Source organism: Coccinella septempunctata, chromosome 2 (genome assembly GCF_907165205.1).
Source record: "Coccinella septempunctata chromosome 2, icCocSept1.1, whole genome shotgun sequence".
Lineage (NCBI taxonomy): Eukaryota > Metazoa > Arthropoda > Insecta > Coleoptera > Coccinellidae > Coccinella > Coccinella septempunctata.
The window spans coordinates 41,094,287-41,110,677 of record NC_058190.1 but is presented as its reverse complement, the minus strand read 5'-3'; the positions used below and the strand labels follow the sequence as shown (position 1 = coordinate 41,110,677).

Genomic DNA, 16,391 nt, shown 5'->3' with positions numbered 1-16,391 from the left:
CACTCCGATCTGGCCGCAGCATCACCCTCGCCCTGGCTGTCTCGGAAATAAGGACCTATTGGGCCTGCCCGTACAACAATTTAGGTTAGGCGCGTTAGGAATCGTCGTCGTATATGGAAATGGCGTACGATATCTACGTATCGGCGTTCACGGTCCATAATTAATTTCTAATAGGAAACACCGGAAGTTCGGAAGTAATGGAGAAGTGAATGTCACAGATGAAGCCGCGCACATATTGGAATTACGCCGGTTGTGCATCTGTTTGTTAAATCCACCGCTCGCAGATGCGGTCTGCTCCGAATGATATATAACTACCCCAATATTATACTGGATGTTGTATCACCTTTATTTGTCTGGCGGCGTGATTTACGGCCAGGCGAAATTCGTGACAAAGTTGCCGAATATGGCGTTTTTTCGCCTTCTGGGGAGATTTACATGAAGACTGGCTGCGGTACTTGAGACTTTGTCTGGCTGGGGTATCCGTTATGCCTTATGCCTATTCGTCTTCGAATTTATTATATCAGAAGATTAAATTAGTTTTTTCCTTCGAGAAGCAGATTGACAAGAAGACTCCAAATAATAAATTATAGAAAACATGCCTACATCACACCAAGAAAACTCATAGTTAGGGAGCCTAGGAGGAAAATTCGGGATTTACTCGAGGGTGTTAGATTAATATAAGGGACCCTGTAGAGTACCTCTACCAAAAATTAGATCTGTATATAGGGGGAATTGTCTAGGACTGCCTGTCATAATAGTAAAAAAAAACTATCATTGTACATACTCGAGCTTGTCAGATTAAGATATATGTGGTTAATTACATGGTGAAAAGTATATTCTCTTAATCTGACAATTTAAGCTTGACGAAAATGAGTGGGAGAGCGCCAAAGTTGTAAAAAAAAAATCACGTGTACATTATCTTGCTCGGTGGCTTTTTTTCTTAATTCGAAGCTAATGATTCAAGAATAACGGAAAAAAATAATCTGACAGTTTCAGCAAGCCGGAACAATAAAAATTGACCATAAAGGTTGCAAAAATCAGTTTTTTTGAATTATCTCCTCTCCTGGGCTTCAAATTGTTTTTGCATTCATCATAAAAGTTGCAGAGCATAATATTTTCTACAAATTTTGCCCGAAGGTATTTTCTCTACGTTCAAGCATTTTTGAGATATATGTCGATGAATACACATTAGACTGGGTTTCCACATTGACCTTGGCTTTGTGTGGCTAACCTCCTGGCCCTCATCACCTGCTAACTTGAAAACGGTTGAGAGTATGAAAAATTGCTTCAGAAAAAGTTGTATAGAATTTTATCATCTACAATTCTCACATAAACGATTAAAGCTACAGGAAGGGAGATATTTAAAAAAAAATGCCTTTTTAGCATTTTCGAACTGTCAGAATAAGAAAACCCCCCCTTATTAGTGTCAGATTAATGGGTCAACACGTCTGCAACTCCGAGATTAACCATCTGTATGAAAATCTGACACGCTCGAGTATGTACAAGTAACGATTTTATGTTGCATTTTCAAAAAACCGCTGTGACCTTGCGTCATGTCTGAATTGTCAGTTGAGAAGTAGCTTCCTTTAGGTCCAATTTACATATCCTCCAAAAATTTGACCAGCTCGAAAAAAAAAAATTTTTAAACCATTTTCAACACTTCTGTACGGTCAGCCCCACCACGCAAACTGTCAGATTAACATGAATTTATTATCAGAGACACGTAGGGCATATACAGTATCTTAATCTGACACGCTCCAGTATGTACACTTCACAATTTGTTTTTAAATCTTTGAAAACCTGCAGATGCTTTCCCCACCGCTGAAAGTGCATACATCATAGAACTTCTTTTCTTTCTACTATATAATCTTCAGAATTCACTATGAAATTTTGTAATTGCAGTACCAAATTTTAAATTCTTTTCACATAATATAGGTGGCATATACATAAGTGAAGGTCAGTGAAATAATACTCCATCCTACCGCCAGTAATTTTCGAGATAATCCTGAAGGCGAAACTTTTTCTTCTTCTAAAATCTTAGTTTAAAAATTCCATAAACGGGTAATAGTTCTGACCATAAAATTCGATCAATGGATAATAACATATAAATCACAAGTGATTCATGAATTTTTGTATACAATCGTCAAACGATGAAAGTGATAATTTTAAATTGTTTTTACTTTCAAGGTTATCGTGATCGACTTAGAACATTCATTACTAGAAATCATGAACCAGAAATAAAAGATCACATAGAAATGCATACTAACAAAGTTGAAGCCAGAATCAGGTGCACCACTACAAAGAAAATGTAATAGTACCTTTATTATGATTTCTGCTATAGTTCGACTCATCGTAATGTGAAGAGCGAGTCAGCTAACACGGCTCATGATATGAAAACGTAATCTGGTGGGAAAACATCTGTCTCCTCTAGTATGTTAAATTCGGAATATGGCTCCATAATCCTGAACCATAACCGGGATCTTTGGCAGCGCTACATTCTCCACAGTAATCTTATTAATTCAAAAAGTTTAAAGCACTTGCGCATTCCATCGGATTAAATACTTACCTTTCATAATGAAAGCATTAATAATTTCGCTATTACAGTGATAACGCCCCTGAGCACTTTCACACGCTCTCTTCCCGTCTCTGATAATAGGTATTAACTCTGTATCCACTCCCTTATTAAAGAAGATATAAATGTTCGCATTCAGACTCAGACATCGCGATAATTATTTTATTACACCGCAGGTCCGTAAATTATCTTTCGGGTTTCCAAACTTTGGCCATGAAAGAAATTACCATACTTTTCATTTAAGTTCGCGTATAGTTGATAGCGGAATTCGAGCGGTTGAAGTTAGTCCATATATCTGGGGATAGCAGCGATATGTCACTATGACTCATTAAACGCGAATGCTGAAATAAAGAGCTCGGATTTATGGCACGGATGATCGTAGATTTTCGACCCTCCAATTTGAGCTTCGTCTAGTACTGAGTTGATAGCGAAGGCTTTACGAGAGCGTTTGATGATTTTGTGGAAATACTAAAAAAGTGCCTAAGCACTGGCTTGAGTCAGGAGTTTATTACACTTGTAGCCCTGGCAAATAAGGGTTTTGGTTCCTAAAAATTGCTAACAAGCTGGAAATGGTTTACCAAATGTGGGTAAAGTGAAGTTTGCGACAATTTTTTGCCAAGGCTCAACTTTGGAGGACCAAGAAACTTCGAAATTGTTGGGTTTTTTTTGGTTTTTCGCAATTTTTCCTCAGAAGGGAGCATCTGCCTTAGATTATTTTTTATAACTCACCTTAAAAGAAGGAAAAATTAATTTCCGACGTCCATATAATTTGAATTCAACGATATATATACTTTTTCTACTTATTAAACAATTTTACGATTCAGGTGCTTCAGTTCAATAAAGCAAAAATTGCTCATTCTCTCTAATCGATTTTACGTTGAAGATTATTTCTTTATATCGAATTCTTCGTTGCCTGAAACCTCTTGGTCTTCGACAATATGAACATATCGCTGAGCATTTAATGGCAGCTTTTTTCCTGGTGCATTCTGCTGAGCAACCCTTCCTGCAGGTGCAGAAGATGTTGCTCAGAGGATCTTCTGGGGCTGGAAACAGGTTAGTGGTCAATGGATTGAGACCAGTTTCGATGGTATACCAGCCCTAGTTTTTTGGATTAGATATTTGGATTTCCACATCGGCACCTGTAGAGAATCCAATATTGAATCCAGAATGGAATGAAGTTAATAAGTGATCAATCTGCCCTTAGGTTTAGTGGTTTTCTGCAACTGCTTCTGTTTGTGGCATACTTGGAAGGTTGGAGTTGGTTTTGTTGAGGGCCGAAGGCCTTTTGTTACTGACACTTGAGTAGACAGCAGCAATGTATTGTACGCCTCGGTAATTTTCTTAGCTGTGGAGTTAGGGTCCATGAAAAAAATTTAAATTTTCGTCTTCTCACAAAAGAAGTTGGTACCTCTACCATCCGATGCTCCCTCCTAAGTGAAAATTCCATACCATACCAATACCATACTCAGATTGAAAATGTTTTTTCAATAATTGATCTACATCCCTTATTAGAACAGGGCTGCTTTTGAAAGTTTCGACCCTGAAGGAAAGCCTTGTATCGTTTGATATTGGTAAAAATAGTGCTAAACTGGATTACAGAACATCAAATATTTATTAGAATATCTTGAAATGATTGCTCTGTTTTCATAATATACACGCAAAGCACCCTAGTTCTTCTAATGAAATTTTCTATTTTAAACAGTCTTAGGGTCTTAGTAACACATTTGAAACACAGGTGACGCCCCATCACTTTAGTCTCTTCGTTTCTCATCTTTCTACTCTATGTCTTTGCTGTAAACTATAGATAACAATAATGACTTGTGTGGTCGTGGTAGAATACCAGCTAGTATATAGCTTCTGTAGCTCACAATTTTGAGGGAAACATAGGTTTGTCTATTCCACGCTATACAGGGTGTATTTAAAGGTGAGGCTTTTTTTCAACAGAAGGTAGAGCTGGTCAAAATGAAGCGTTTCACCAAAAATCACCCATACGAAATTTTCAAGATGACAAAGTTATAAAAAAAATTGGAAATGATTACTAAAATAGATACTAATACGACCCTAGACCGTTTGTTAGCTGAATTAGCGCAAAGCAGTGGAAAAAAACTTATCGATTCGACCATGTGGTTTCGTTTAGGATATTGGCACGTTCGATATTTACGTGGTAATAAAAATGGAACTTTAGGATTGCCGAATTTTCCTCATTTTTTTAAGTGACTTATACGATTTTATGAAATGGCTCATTTCGATATCAACTGACAGAAGAGACTCAAGACAGAAGTGTAAAAAGTAGAATAATTCTTCAAAATCTCACCAATGAAATAAATTCTTCTGAATTATTTAGGAATTTTTTGACAATGGGCATCACAATCTTCTTCTTCGAACATAACAACAATTGTCGTAAAAATGGGATGAAATGGGGAAACATCATAGCACTTTTTCAACATAACTAACATAAGCACTTCCAGAAACTGCCTCGATTTTCTACATTTTTTTTCGCCCTAAATTGCACGATACAACAATTATTATTCTCTCAAGTGACCTGATGGCTTCAATCCGATGAACTTGGTACTGAACCATTCATTGTCCAGCCATATGTTTATGTTTTGTTTCGTTTTCCGAAGCCGGAGTCACCTTTTTCAACATAACTAACATAAGCACTTTCAAGAAACTGCCTCGATTTTCTACATTTTTGTTCCACCCTAAATTTCACGATAAAACAATTATGATTCTCTCAAAAGTGACCTGATGCATCTAATCCGATGAACTTGGTACTGAAACATTCCTTGGGCAGCCATATGTATTGTTTCGTTTTTGCGATGCCGGAGTCACCTTTCACAGTTCCGTACTTGAAATTCAATGAAATTTTGTCGAACTTCTAGGGGTTGTATCTCAGCCAGCTTGGGTATTTTGTTAAGACAATTTTTGGTGAAACGACTTATTTTGATGAGTTCTACCTTCTGCCCAAAAAAAAGAGCATCGCCTTTGAAAATACCCTGTATAATGGTGTATATGACATAGGGACTTTGGTATGAAGTCATAGTGAGCATAGTTAAACCCAATAACTCAAGCCTACCGACCATCAGCAACGAATTAGGAAATTGTATCTCGTTGGACAGAAAATAACGCCGTGATCTTGTGAGGATGCGATTTTCAATCGGAATAAGTTATTCGGTCGAATTGAAACATACAATATTTCCAACAAACAGAGCTCCAGAATAACACGAGTTTTAAGGGCGGCAGTGTTGAGCCCAAATCAGGCCCCTCTTTGTAGCTTTGTCAATCTAAAATCCTCAATCTTGTCCTGTGGCGGATCGAGTTACGTCCCATGAAAAATCCCCGCGTTCTCCGCTAATTTTTGACGGGAACAAAGCGGATCTCATCTTTCCATTCGGGGTGGATCACACCCCACACCCCCAAACATCCGGACACCAGACGGAGAACGGCCTCTGGTCCCGAGTATCGACCCTAGCCGAAAGTCAAATTCGCGGCGTCCGCAATTCCGTTGTGCGTTCGGATCCATTAGTATCATCCAGCCGCAATTAGTCTGTTTTGAATCGGTTCGCGCGACCAGATGTTTGATGTATCCCGTTTTTATTTCCGCTCGGATGATATCAGATAACGCGCAAACAAAGGGGGCGGCGGCGGCGTATCGACGCGATCCTTTTTCCCGCGGCCGACGCCGAACGCCCCGGGGCACGTTCTGTTTACTCGGTACGGCCGCTCCTCCGTCCGAATTTGAATTTAATTACGCTCCCCGACGATGATGCGAAAAAGAAATAAAATTGATATTCCGGACGGACAAGACGAGACAGTCGGCAGGACGACTGACGGGGGAAAGGAACGTGGGGAATTTCATTTCGGGCGTAATATTCGACTGTTGGATAAATCTGAAGCACACGGAAAAAATATCTGATTTTAGATTGTTTTCAAGGATTGTACTTGTAACATGTTGTAGCCAACATCTACCACTAACCCTCTAATTACCTACCAGAAAGGTAAATCCACAGATCTTGCCCTCAATAATCTTGTCGGCAGGATCAATGAATCTCTCAACTCCAGGGAGATTTCAGTGGCTGCCTTTCTGGACATTGAGGGAGCCTTTAATGCTGCCCTTACTGAATCTCTAGTGAGGGCTGCCAAGGTTAGAGGTGTTCCTCCTACCATATCGAATTGGATCAGCACAATGCTGAGCTCCAGAAACATCATAACCACGCTTTGTGGTGAAGCACTTAGATTCAAAGCAGGCAGAGGTTGTCCGCAAGGAGGTGTACTATCACCCCTTCTCTGGTCACTTCTGGTTGATGATCTAATTGCAATTATCAGCTCGCTTGACGTATATGTTCAGGCTTACGCTGACGACATAGTTGTTTTATTGGCGGGTAATGACGATGTAATCATCTCAGATGCTCTTCAGGAAACACTAACAGTAATTCAGGGCTGGTGTGATGGGGAGCAGTTAGGTGTGAACCCCTGCAAAACCCTGATTGTCCCCTTTACCAGGAGAAGGAAATTTCAAATCTCTCCTCCAACTCTCTACGGTAAGACCATTCCACCCGTAGAGGAGGCCAAATATCTAGGCATTACCCTGGATAGGAAGCTTCTATGGAACTCCCATGTGGAAAAAGTCGTCCACAAAGCCAGGCACTCCCTATGGGCCTGCCAAAGGATTTGTGGAAGGACATGGGGGATAGCGCCGAAGCAGCTCCGCTGGCTATACGTCACGGTGATCAGACCATTGATCACCTATGGCTGTGTCGCCTGGTGGTCCTGCACTGAACGCGTTCTAACCCAAAACAAACTTTCCAAACTCCAGAGAACGGCTTGCCTCATGATTTCGGGGGCATTCCGCTCTACTCCAACTGCGTCCATGGAGATGCTATTAGACCTCCCTCCCCTTCACATTTTTGTCCAGGGAGAGGCAAGACTAGCAACCCACAGGCTCCACCACCTTACCGTAAACGAGCCTGACAAACTCACTTTCGTGCCCAGTCGTCTGTCGGCCCAACTGGAGGCTGACGAGGTGATGGGCATGAGAACTGATCAAATAATCACAAGAACCAGCACCGAAGGAACATTCGTTTCTCTGATTCCAAGCAGAGACGAATGGCTCCGTCACAAGGATTTCTATTTACAAGGACCTTGCTGGTTTACTGATGGCTCTAGAACCAGTCAGGGATCTGGAGCCGGAGTCTACAGCCGTAGACCGCTGACTAAACTCAGTGCTAGTCTGGGAAAGTCGGCGACAGCTTTTCAGGCAGAAATCTTCGCCATTGATCTGCGCGCAAGCCATTTACTTGACAGTGGTTGGGCGGGCAGATCAATAAAAATCCTAACGGATAGTCGAGCTGCGATTAAATCTCTCGCGGCAGACAAATGCAACTCGGCACAGGTATTTGAATGCAGATCTAAACTCACCAAATTGGGAAGTTCAAACAGACTGCAACTGATTTGGGTACCTGGACACTCTGGCTTCAGTGGCAACGATGCATCGGATGCTCTAGCCAGAGAAGGCGCAACATCAACGCTTATTGGCCCGGAACCCAGTATAGGAATTTCTAATTCCTTAATCAGGGACCGAAAAAACAGCTGGATAAGGCAAAAGGTCCTGGAGCACTGGCGCAACCGTCCTGGACTGCGTCACTCGCATAGGGCTATTTCAGTGCCTCCCAGCCCATACACCAGTCGCTGGCTAGAATTTTCTAGAACTAATCTGAGATCTATAATAGCGGTTTTCACAGGACACTGCAGACTCAGAGCCCACCTCAAAAAACTCAGCATCGTCAATGACCCGCTCTGCAGACTCTGCTTAGAGGAGGACGAAACAATTGAGCATATCCTCTGTGACTGCCCGGCGGCAGACTGGGTCAGACATGGAGTTTTTGGCTCTCCGAAGATGATCCTAGAGGAACTCAAGAATCACTCCCCCTCCGACATCATCTCCTTTTTGGGTAGGATGGGACTAGAGGGAGAGATCTAGCTCTATGAGCTTGCTTGTGTGCTACAATAGACCGCTTGGTCGCAGTGGCAGGTTTGGGTTTATCCGTCCAACACACCCAGCAATCAGTAATCAGTAATCAGTACTTGCGACTGTGCAGGCATTGTAAAGTGGTTACCTCGGAGAAAACTTATCTCGAGCGCCAGCTATTCTTTTCACTAGGAAGAATAGCAAACCTACCAGAGTAGCTGCTAGTCGGAGACAGAGTTCGCTGTTATCTAGGGTGGTAGCGATAACGAAGTAGTCAAAATCAAATTATGTACCAGTTTATTCACACCTTCGGAAACTGATTATATACAATACAACGGAAATATGTGTAGGTATGAAATATGAGCGAATCGAACAGCAAACATACATTCGGGAAATTGGATCCGATCACGAGCACTTTGTAAAGTTTATACCGGGTACAGTGAAAAATCAAAGGTTGTTCAATAAAATGCGTCAACCAGAACTGACGAAATGGACACTAAGGATGACCTCGCGAAGTGAAATGACTTGCTATACGGTATCGGGATGTAATTAATTGTATTTCTCCAGAACTGAAAGAAACACAACCAGGGCGGATCTACTCGAGACTTTAATTCGCCACCCCAAGGCCTACGCTCCATGACTGATAGCGAAGAAAAGGTCTATTTTGAGCGCAACTACGGGATTCCACTGACGACTAGCGGTATCTCTTATTCTCTACCCCAAGGGCTTAGGCACCATGACTGATAGAAAAGAAGAGATTTCTATTTCAACACTTATGACGCGGGACGCGAACAGGAGGGTTGACGGGACTTTCTCTTCACCACCCCAAGGGCTTACGCACCATGACTGATAGCGAAGGGAAAAGTCAGACTTGCGAAACAGGGTAAAGTACGGCAAAAGACAACAGAAAGCGATACAGTACAGCAGTGTCAAGGAAGTAACCGGTGTAGGTCTAATGAAGAAACTGAACGGTAAAGACGGGGACCTACCTCCTTCATTTCAGGCACTCGCGGAAAACAAACGAAAACTAAAAATTAATTCCTAAGAGCACTAACTTCGTCATACAAAATTTATTCTAAATTCGCTGAACGGCTTGTTGTGCACACAATTAAAGTCGAATCGCAGAGAAAAGAGAGTACAGAGCGTAAAAGTGACAAAAGAGACTAAAGAGTAAAAGAGCCAAAGTGACCGTCGCGGGGGAAAATCTGCTTTTATAGGCAAATCCCCCCACACGTTAAAAATCTGAAAATTCCAGAATGCGACAAGAGTGAAAAACGTCGTCAGCTCCAGTTTATCGCATATCAACATCAGAAAAACGTCAAAATCTTCAACGGCATGCAAGAAAAACAACGTTAAACACAGATAAACGGTTTTTTACATTTACTCTGCCTATCGGAATGAATGTGCTGAATATTTGAGAATTAAATATTTTCAAAGGCGGAAATGTGAAATGAAAGGAATGCACTAAAATGAACTCCAATTTTCCTCAGAAAACTGGAGATTATTACAGTCGCCGCTGTATTCTTCTCGAGTCTCCATTATAACTCTGGTCCAAAGACCTCCACTGTGATCTGTCTAAAGCTAGTTGTTCCCAGTTATGATTGGCATTCACGGATTTTAAGGATTGATGCAGTATATCCTTAAACCGCGTATACTGGCCTCCTGGTTTCCGAGCTCCCTCTGTGAATTCGCCATACAGAGCCATGTTGGTATGTCTTGTGTCTGGCGGCCTCAGAATGTGGCCGCTCCATCTGAGTCGGGCCCTCGTTACTTGAGTCTCAATTGGTATGCAACTCGCGCGCTACAAGACTTCTGCATTTGAAACTTTGTAGAACCATCAAATGTGCATAATTTGTCTTAGATGACGTTGTTGCGTTTGTTCAAGCTGTTTAATATATCGCCTATAGGGCGTCCAGCTTTCGCTTAAGTGAAGAAGCGTTGGGAGGACCACTGCTTTGTACACAGCTGTCTTGGTGTCCAGATTGAGGTCGTGATTTTGAAACACTTTGTCCTTTAGCTTCCAGAATGCCCGTGATGCCGAATTGAATTTTATTTCAGAGATTGGGAGTGAAAACCCTAAAAAAATTCAGAAAACCTCATTACTTTAGTATGGATTGTTGTATAACTCGCGTACTGCAAGACCTCTGCATTTGAAACTTGTGGAACCATCTAATGTTACCATCTGATAGTCACCAACCAGATCTGGCCGCCGGTGTATGCTTCTCGAGTCTCCATTTCAACTATGGACCAAAGACCTCCACTGTGATCTATCTAACGCTAGTTGTTCCGATGTGGTTGGCATTAATTGATTTTAGGGATTGATGTAGTACCTTTATCCTTAAACCGCTCTTACTAGCCTCCTGGTTTCCGGCTTCCTTTGTGAATTCGCCATACAGAGCTATTTTGGGGAGTCTTGTGTCTTGCATCCTCAGAATGTAGCCGCTCCATCTGAGTCGGGCCCTCGTTACTTGAGTCTTAATTGTTATACAATAGCGCGCTGCAAGACCTCTGCATTTGAAACTTTGTGGAGCCATCTGATGTGCATTATTTGTTTTAGATGACGTTGTTGCGTTTGTTCAAGCCTGTAGGGCGTCCAGCTTTCTCTTCCGTAAAGAAGCGTTGGGAGGACCACTGCTTTGTAAACAGCTTGGTCTTCAGATTGAGGTCGTGATTTTGAAACACTCTGTCCTTTAGCTTCCAGAATGCCCGTGATGCCGGTTGTGTATTTCCGTGTCTAGGTTAGCCCTAGTAATTATAAAGCTTCCCAAGTTTCTGAAGTGCTCGACCTGTTTTAGAGTTTCATTCTCCAGGCTAATATGTGTTTGTAATCAAGTTCTGTTTGAATTCCATGACAGTCATCGCTTGATGTCTAGTGTAGATCTTGTTTTCTATTAGTTTCTTCAGTTATATTCGGTGGCTAAATCCTTTTTGTGATACGTAAAAGCTGTAGAATTGAATGATTTTGTTATTTGAAGATGATATTTGTTTGAACTATTATATTTCTTTTCAGTTAATGTATATTTGTATAGAATACAATAATTTCATTCTTATATCAGAGCTTGGTAGATACACAAAGAATTTGAAAAACTCCTTTATAATTTCATCATGTTATAAAATGAAAAATACTCTTCATCCTCATTAATCTTCAACCCTTCTCACAGTTATATTTCTGTTTCAGCAATCCCGGAAAAGCCCCGGAACTGCGTCTACACGAACTCCACCGAGGGGGGCGCCCTGAGGGTGATCTGCAGACCCGGCCGAGACGGGGGACTACCCCAATCGTTCGTCCTCGAGGTGAAAGACGTAACACCTATTAATCCCCCGTCATCCGGCGTTTCGACGCTGAGCGATCAGGGCGAGGAGGCCGCACCCCCCGCATTCCGGTTCTTGGGGGAGCGGCCGGAGTTCGAGCTTCGCAGCCTGCAGCCCGGCAGGGAATACCAAGTGTCGGTGTTCGCGGAGAACGCCAGGGGACGCAGCACTCCGTACGAGATCATGCCCAGTATCAGGGTGCCCCTGTCTGATACGTCGGAAAGTGGTGAGTCCTCTGGGATCGACTTTATTTAATTAGGGAAGACACTAACAATAACTGAACGCGTCCCATGCATGTCTAGTGGCTAATTTCGCAATTCTCCTGGAGAATCTGAGACGGGGAACGGCTGACGCGTACCTTACGGGTCGAAACTCGGCCCCCCCGGTGTTCGGTGTCGTGTTTTGATGGCGATTCGTGGAGGGAAAGAGGGAATACTTCAGGATGCACGGTGTTGAGGTGCGACCGGATTGGCGGCTTGGGTTACTTGACCGAAATGCCCACGCTGAAGCCACTTGCATGCTTTATTACAGGGGGTTTTGGTCGATATTGTTAACATGTTGGAGAAAGTTCAGAAAATTCGAATCAAATAAGCGTTGATGGGCGTAGAGTACGAAGTCATAGAAAAAAAAAAACGAAGTAGACTGAACTGTTTGTCATATCAATGATTTCAACAAGGACAAGTAAAAGAGACAGAAAACAATTAACTCTTATCTTCTCCATCAGGAAGGGGTTGCTGAAGATCTTGACGTACGTAGTTACTGATTACTGATTGCTGGGTGTTTTGGTCGGACCAACCAAACCTGTGACCGCGACCAAGCGGTCTATTGTATCACACAAGCAAGCTCATAGATGTAGACCTCTACCTCTATTCCCATCCTACTCAAAAAGTAGATGATGTCGAAGGAGGTGCAATTCTTGAGTTCCTCTAGGTTCAGCCTGAGAGAACCGAGGACACCAATTATTCCCTGTCTGCCGCCGGGTAGTCACAGAGGATGTGCTCAATCGTTTCGTCTTCCTCTAAGCAGAGGAGTTTGTGAGTTTGTTTAGGTGGGCTCTGAGTCTATAATGTCCTGTGAAGACTGCCATTATAGTTCTCAGATTAGTTCTAGAAAATTTTAACCAACGACCAACGACTGGTGGGTACTGGAATGGCCCTGTGCGAGTGACGCAGTCCAGGACGGTTGTTCCAGTATTCCAGGACTCTCTGCCTTATCCAGCTCAGTGGCGTAGCTTGCCTTAGGGGGGGCCTGTATCAAAATGTGTTGAGGGAAGGGTGAAGTAAAAATAAAAGTAGCAAAAAATGTTCGATTAGTATCGAAATGATTATATGTACTTATAATTAAAACTTCGAACTCATACTTGGTGCTGGGAGCGAAATAATATACAAACAAATAACATACAAACAATATAAAATAATATACAAACAACATAAAATGATAAACAAACAAATAATAAACAAACAATACAAAAAATTAAAGATACACTTTTCTAGGCTTTATTTCAGCAAATCTATTTATCAAGTCAGCTATAGCTGATGACGATTTCAGTTTTTTAAGTTGTTCCCCCTCTATTGACAATAACGACATGTCTGAAAGCCGTTCCTGTCCCATAGAAGTCCTCAGATAATTTTTTATGAGTTTTAGTTTTGAAAAACTCCTTTCAGCGGTTGCGTTTAGTAATAACGTCCGGAAAACTGGATGCAAGGATATTGAATTTTATCAGGACTAATTTTAAAAGTTCTTTGATGGCACGAATTTTCTGAATTTCACATTTTAAGTATTCGTATCTATCTGAATGATAAATTCGGTGTAATGAACGGGATTTTGAAATTTGAAATGAATGGTTGTCTTAGCAGTTATTTTCAAAAATGCTCTTGTAAAACCTGTAAGAGGTTTTGGATAACATTTTTAGGAATTTTTTGCTTACAGACATTCGGGGGCCCCTAAAGCCTGGGGGCCCCGTATCACTGATACCGCTGATACCGCGGTAGCTACGCTCCTGATCCAGCTATTGTTCCGTTCTCTGATTTAGGAATTGGAAATTCCTGTAGTTGGTTACGGACCAATAAGTGCTGAGGTTGCACCTTCTCTGGCCAGAACATTCGATGATTCGTTGCAACTGAATCCTGAGTGTCCAGGTACCCAAATAAGTTGGAGTCCGTTGAGACTTCCCAATTTGGAAAGTTTTGAATTGCATTCAAATACCTGTGCCGAATTGCATTTGTCTGCTGCAAGAGAATTAATCCCAGCTTGACTATCCGTTGGGATTTTTTATAGGCCTACCCGTCCATCCCATGTCAAGCAAATGGTTGGCGCATTAATAAATAGCGAAGATTTCCTCCTGAAATGCTGTAGTCGACTTCCCCAGACTAGCACTGAGTTCAGTCAGCGGTCTACGACTGTAGATCCGGCTCCAGAACCCTCCATCGGTAAACCCACAAGGTTATTGTAGATAGAAGTACGTAGTTACCTCCATAAGAAATTGATTGAGGACAAGACGACACGTACAGGAATTGCAGTAACCCTTAAGGGCTAGTTTATGCAGCGTTGATAAAAACTGAGACCTAAGAAGGGAACCACTATATTCTGTTAGTAGATCTTAGTAGATCACCTGGTGACAGAATGTCCGGCGGGACATTCTTGCTTTAGCTAGCAATGGCGATTGCTAGCTAAAGCAAAAACTATTTGGACGAGAAACTTGTCTTTTTCATTCCAGTTACTGGAGTTCATGAGAACAAGATATACAATGCTAAAAAAGCTCTGTAGCACAATAGATATAGATCTATTATAAAATAATATAGACTCTTTTGTGGTATAGGAAAATGCACCCGTACAAAGTATAGGGTTTCAGGAGAAGGAAAAAAGTGACTATTAAATACTCGGCCGAACATCTGAGTGTACATAACTCCAAAGAAATTCCTTGGGAACTTTAACACTGCGAGATCTACAGAGTATCCGAATCTCCGCTACAATATATACTACACCTCTTTACAGAACACGTTACAGAGCATTTTATGTTTCATGAAGCATCAAATGAGAATGCGTCTACCAGAAACTGACTATTGCAGATCCTGTGGAGAGGAGGGAGAAACCCCAGATCGACTGGATACGAAATATCTGCTTTGGACGAGAAACTTGTAGAAGAGAGGAAGTAAGATCTTTGAAGCCATCCCAGATACTGATGGGATTCATGAGAACTCTGGAACTGAATGGCGATCTGTATAGGTACGATACAGCTGCATAAAAAGCTCTGATGAGGCCCAGTAAGTCAAAATCTGAAATCTAGGCAGACTTATCACGCTACTGGTAATATTCACTTAACGAAGTGAAAAATCCACTAGTCACTTATTCGAGAAGAGTTGTCACTAGGTGTGATTAAGTGTTTTCTGATGATGGAATAGATTAATATCGTCCGAAGTAAGTTAAGATCCTTATGCGCGGATTCAGTTGAATTGGCACAGTCTTGATGGTTTCAGAGTTAAATTATAGTCATCTGAATGATTTTCTGCATTGAAAAAAAGAACCAAATTCATTGAAAGTCATTTACTAGTTGTATTTATCGTCTTGTGCAAAATTTCGAGGTTCGAGTAGATGGCTTCTCCAGAAAATGAAAAGATTTTCCTCAAGCAGAAAGTGTTCTGCTGAAGTTTTTCGATAGTCTTCAAAACGATATCCAAAAGCCAATGAGAACTTGATTGTATTTGCAAATCTGCTAGTAACTCATGATTTTCATCAGTGAGGATGCACCTATAACATCGAGCATGTAAGAACACCAATGATTGATACAAACTTGAAGCTACGGTTTACGGACATCCCCTGTAGTTCCATATCTAGGGCTAATTCTGGAATTCCACAGACGTACCACCACCCGGTAACTGCCTGGTCGTAAATGCAACTAAGCGAACGGAATCCGAAATATTTGTCGAAGATCAACTAACACAAATTAAGTTACTGGTGTGCCTTAGTCATTATTCAAATTGCGTAACGGAATGGTTAAGATCGAGATATTCCAAACATGGCGAAACACCCGGCTCTGCCGTGCCTCCCTCGGATGTATCCTGCAACGTTTGCCAGAAGTTTATGCCGCAATCTCTCGTATCAATTCAATATGCAATGTTGTTTCCGGTTTGATATAAGGACTTTGCGGCGCCATTATGCGTTGTATGGAACGGTGTACAAGTAATACAAAGGCCGATTGTTTCCCGTCGAATCTTGGAAAATTTGAGTGGAGCTAGTCTGTTCGAATGCCGAATTGGTTTATTGTTTTACCGGGGTGATTCCGCCAACTGCTTGAAACTGGGAAGAAAAGCGGTGTTTCGTATAACTTGAAGTGGAATGCTGGCTCAGGATGATAGAAAGGTCGAATGTTGAGTTCACGTTTATCTGAGAATTAAAAAATGTTCTCCACAATCTATGTTAGTCGTAAAGCAGGTGGAGAACAATACAAGTTAAGGTCTTCTACAAGCTCTACATGAAGCAAATGAAAATGTGGAGGGTTAGAAGCAAATATATAAGCCATCAGGGCTCATATAAATTCTG

The 16,391-nt window shown here is 41.7% G+C and overlaps 1 protein-coding gene across 1 annotated transcript in view; it reads left to right on the top strand.

The window, feature by feature from the left end:
- LOC123307757 (hemicentin-1) overlaps window positions 1–16,391 on the top strand; it is a 197,167-nt gene that overhangs the window by 150,982 nt on the left and 29,794 nt on the right. The window contains exon 11 of the mRNA XM_044890186.1: window positions 11,719–12,078. Within this exon, the coding sequence (XP_044746121.1) occupies window positions 11,719–12,078 (360 nt within the window). The remainder of the gene's footprint in view (window positions 1–11,718; window positions 12,079–16,391) is intronic.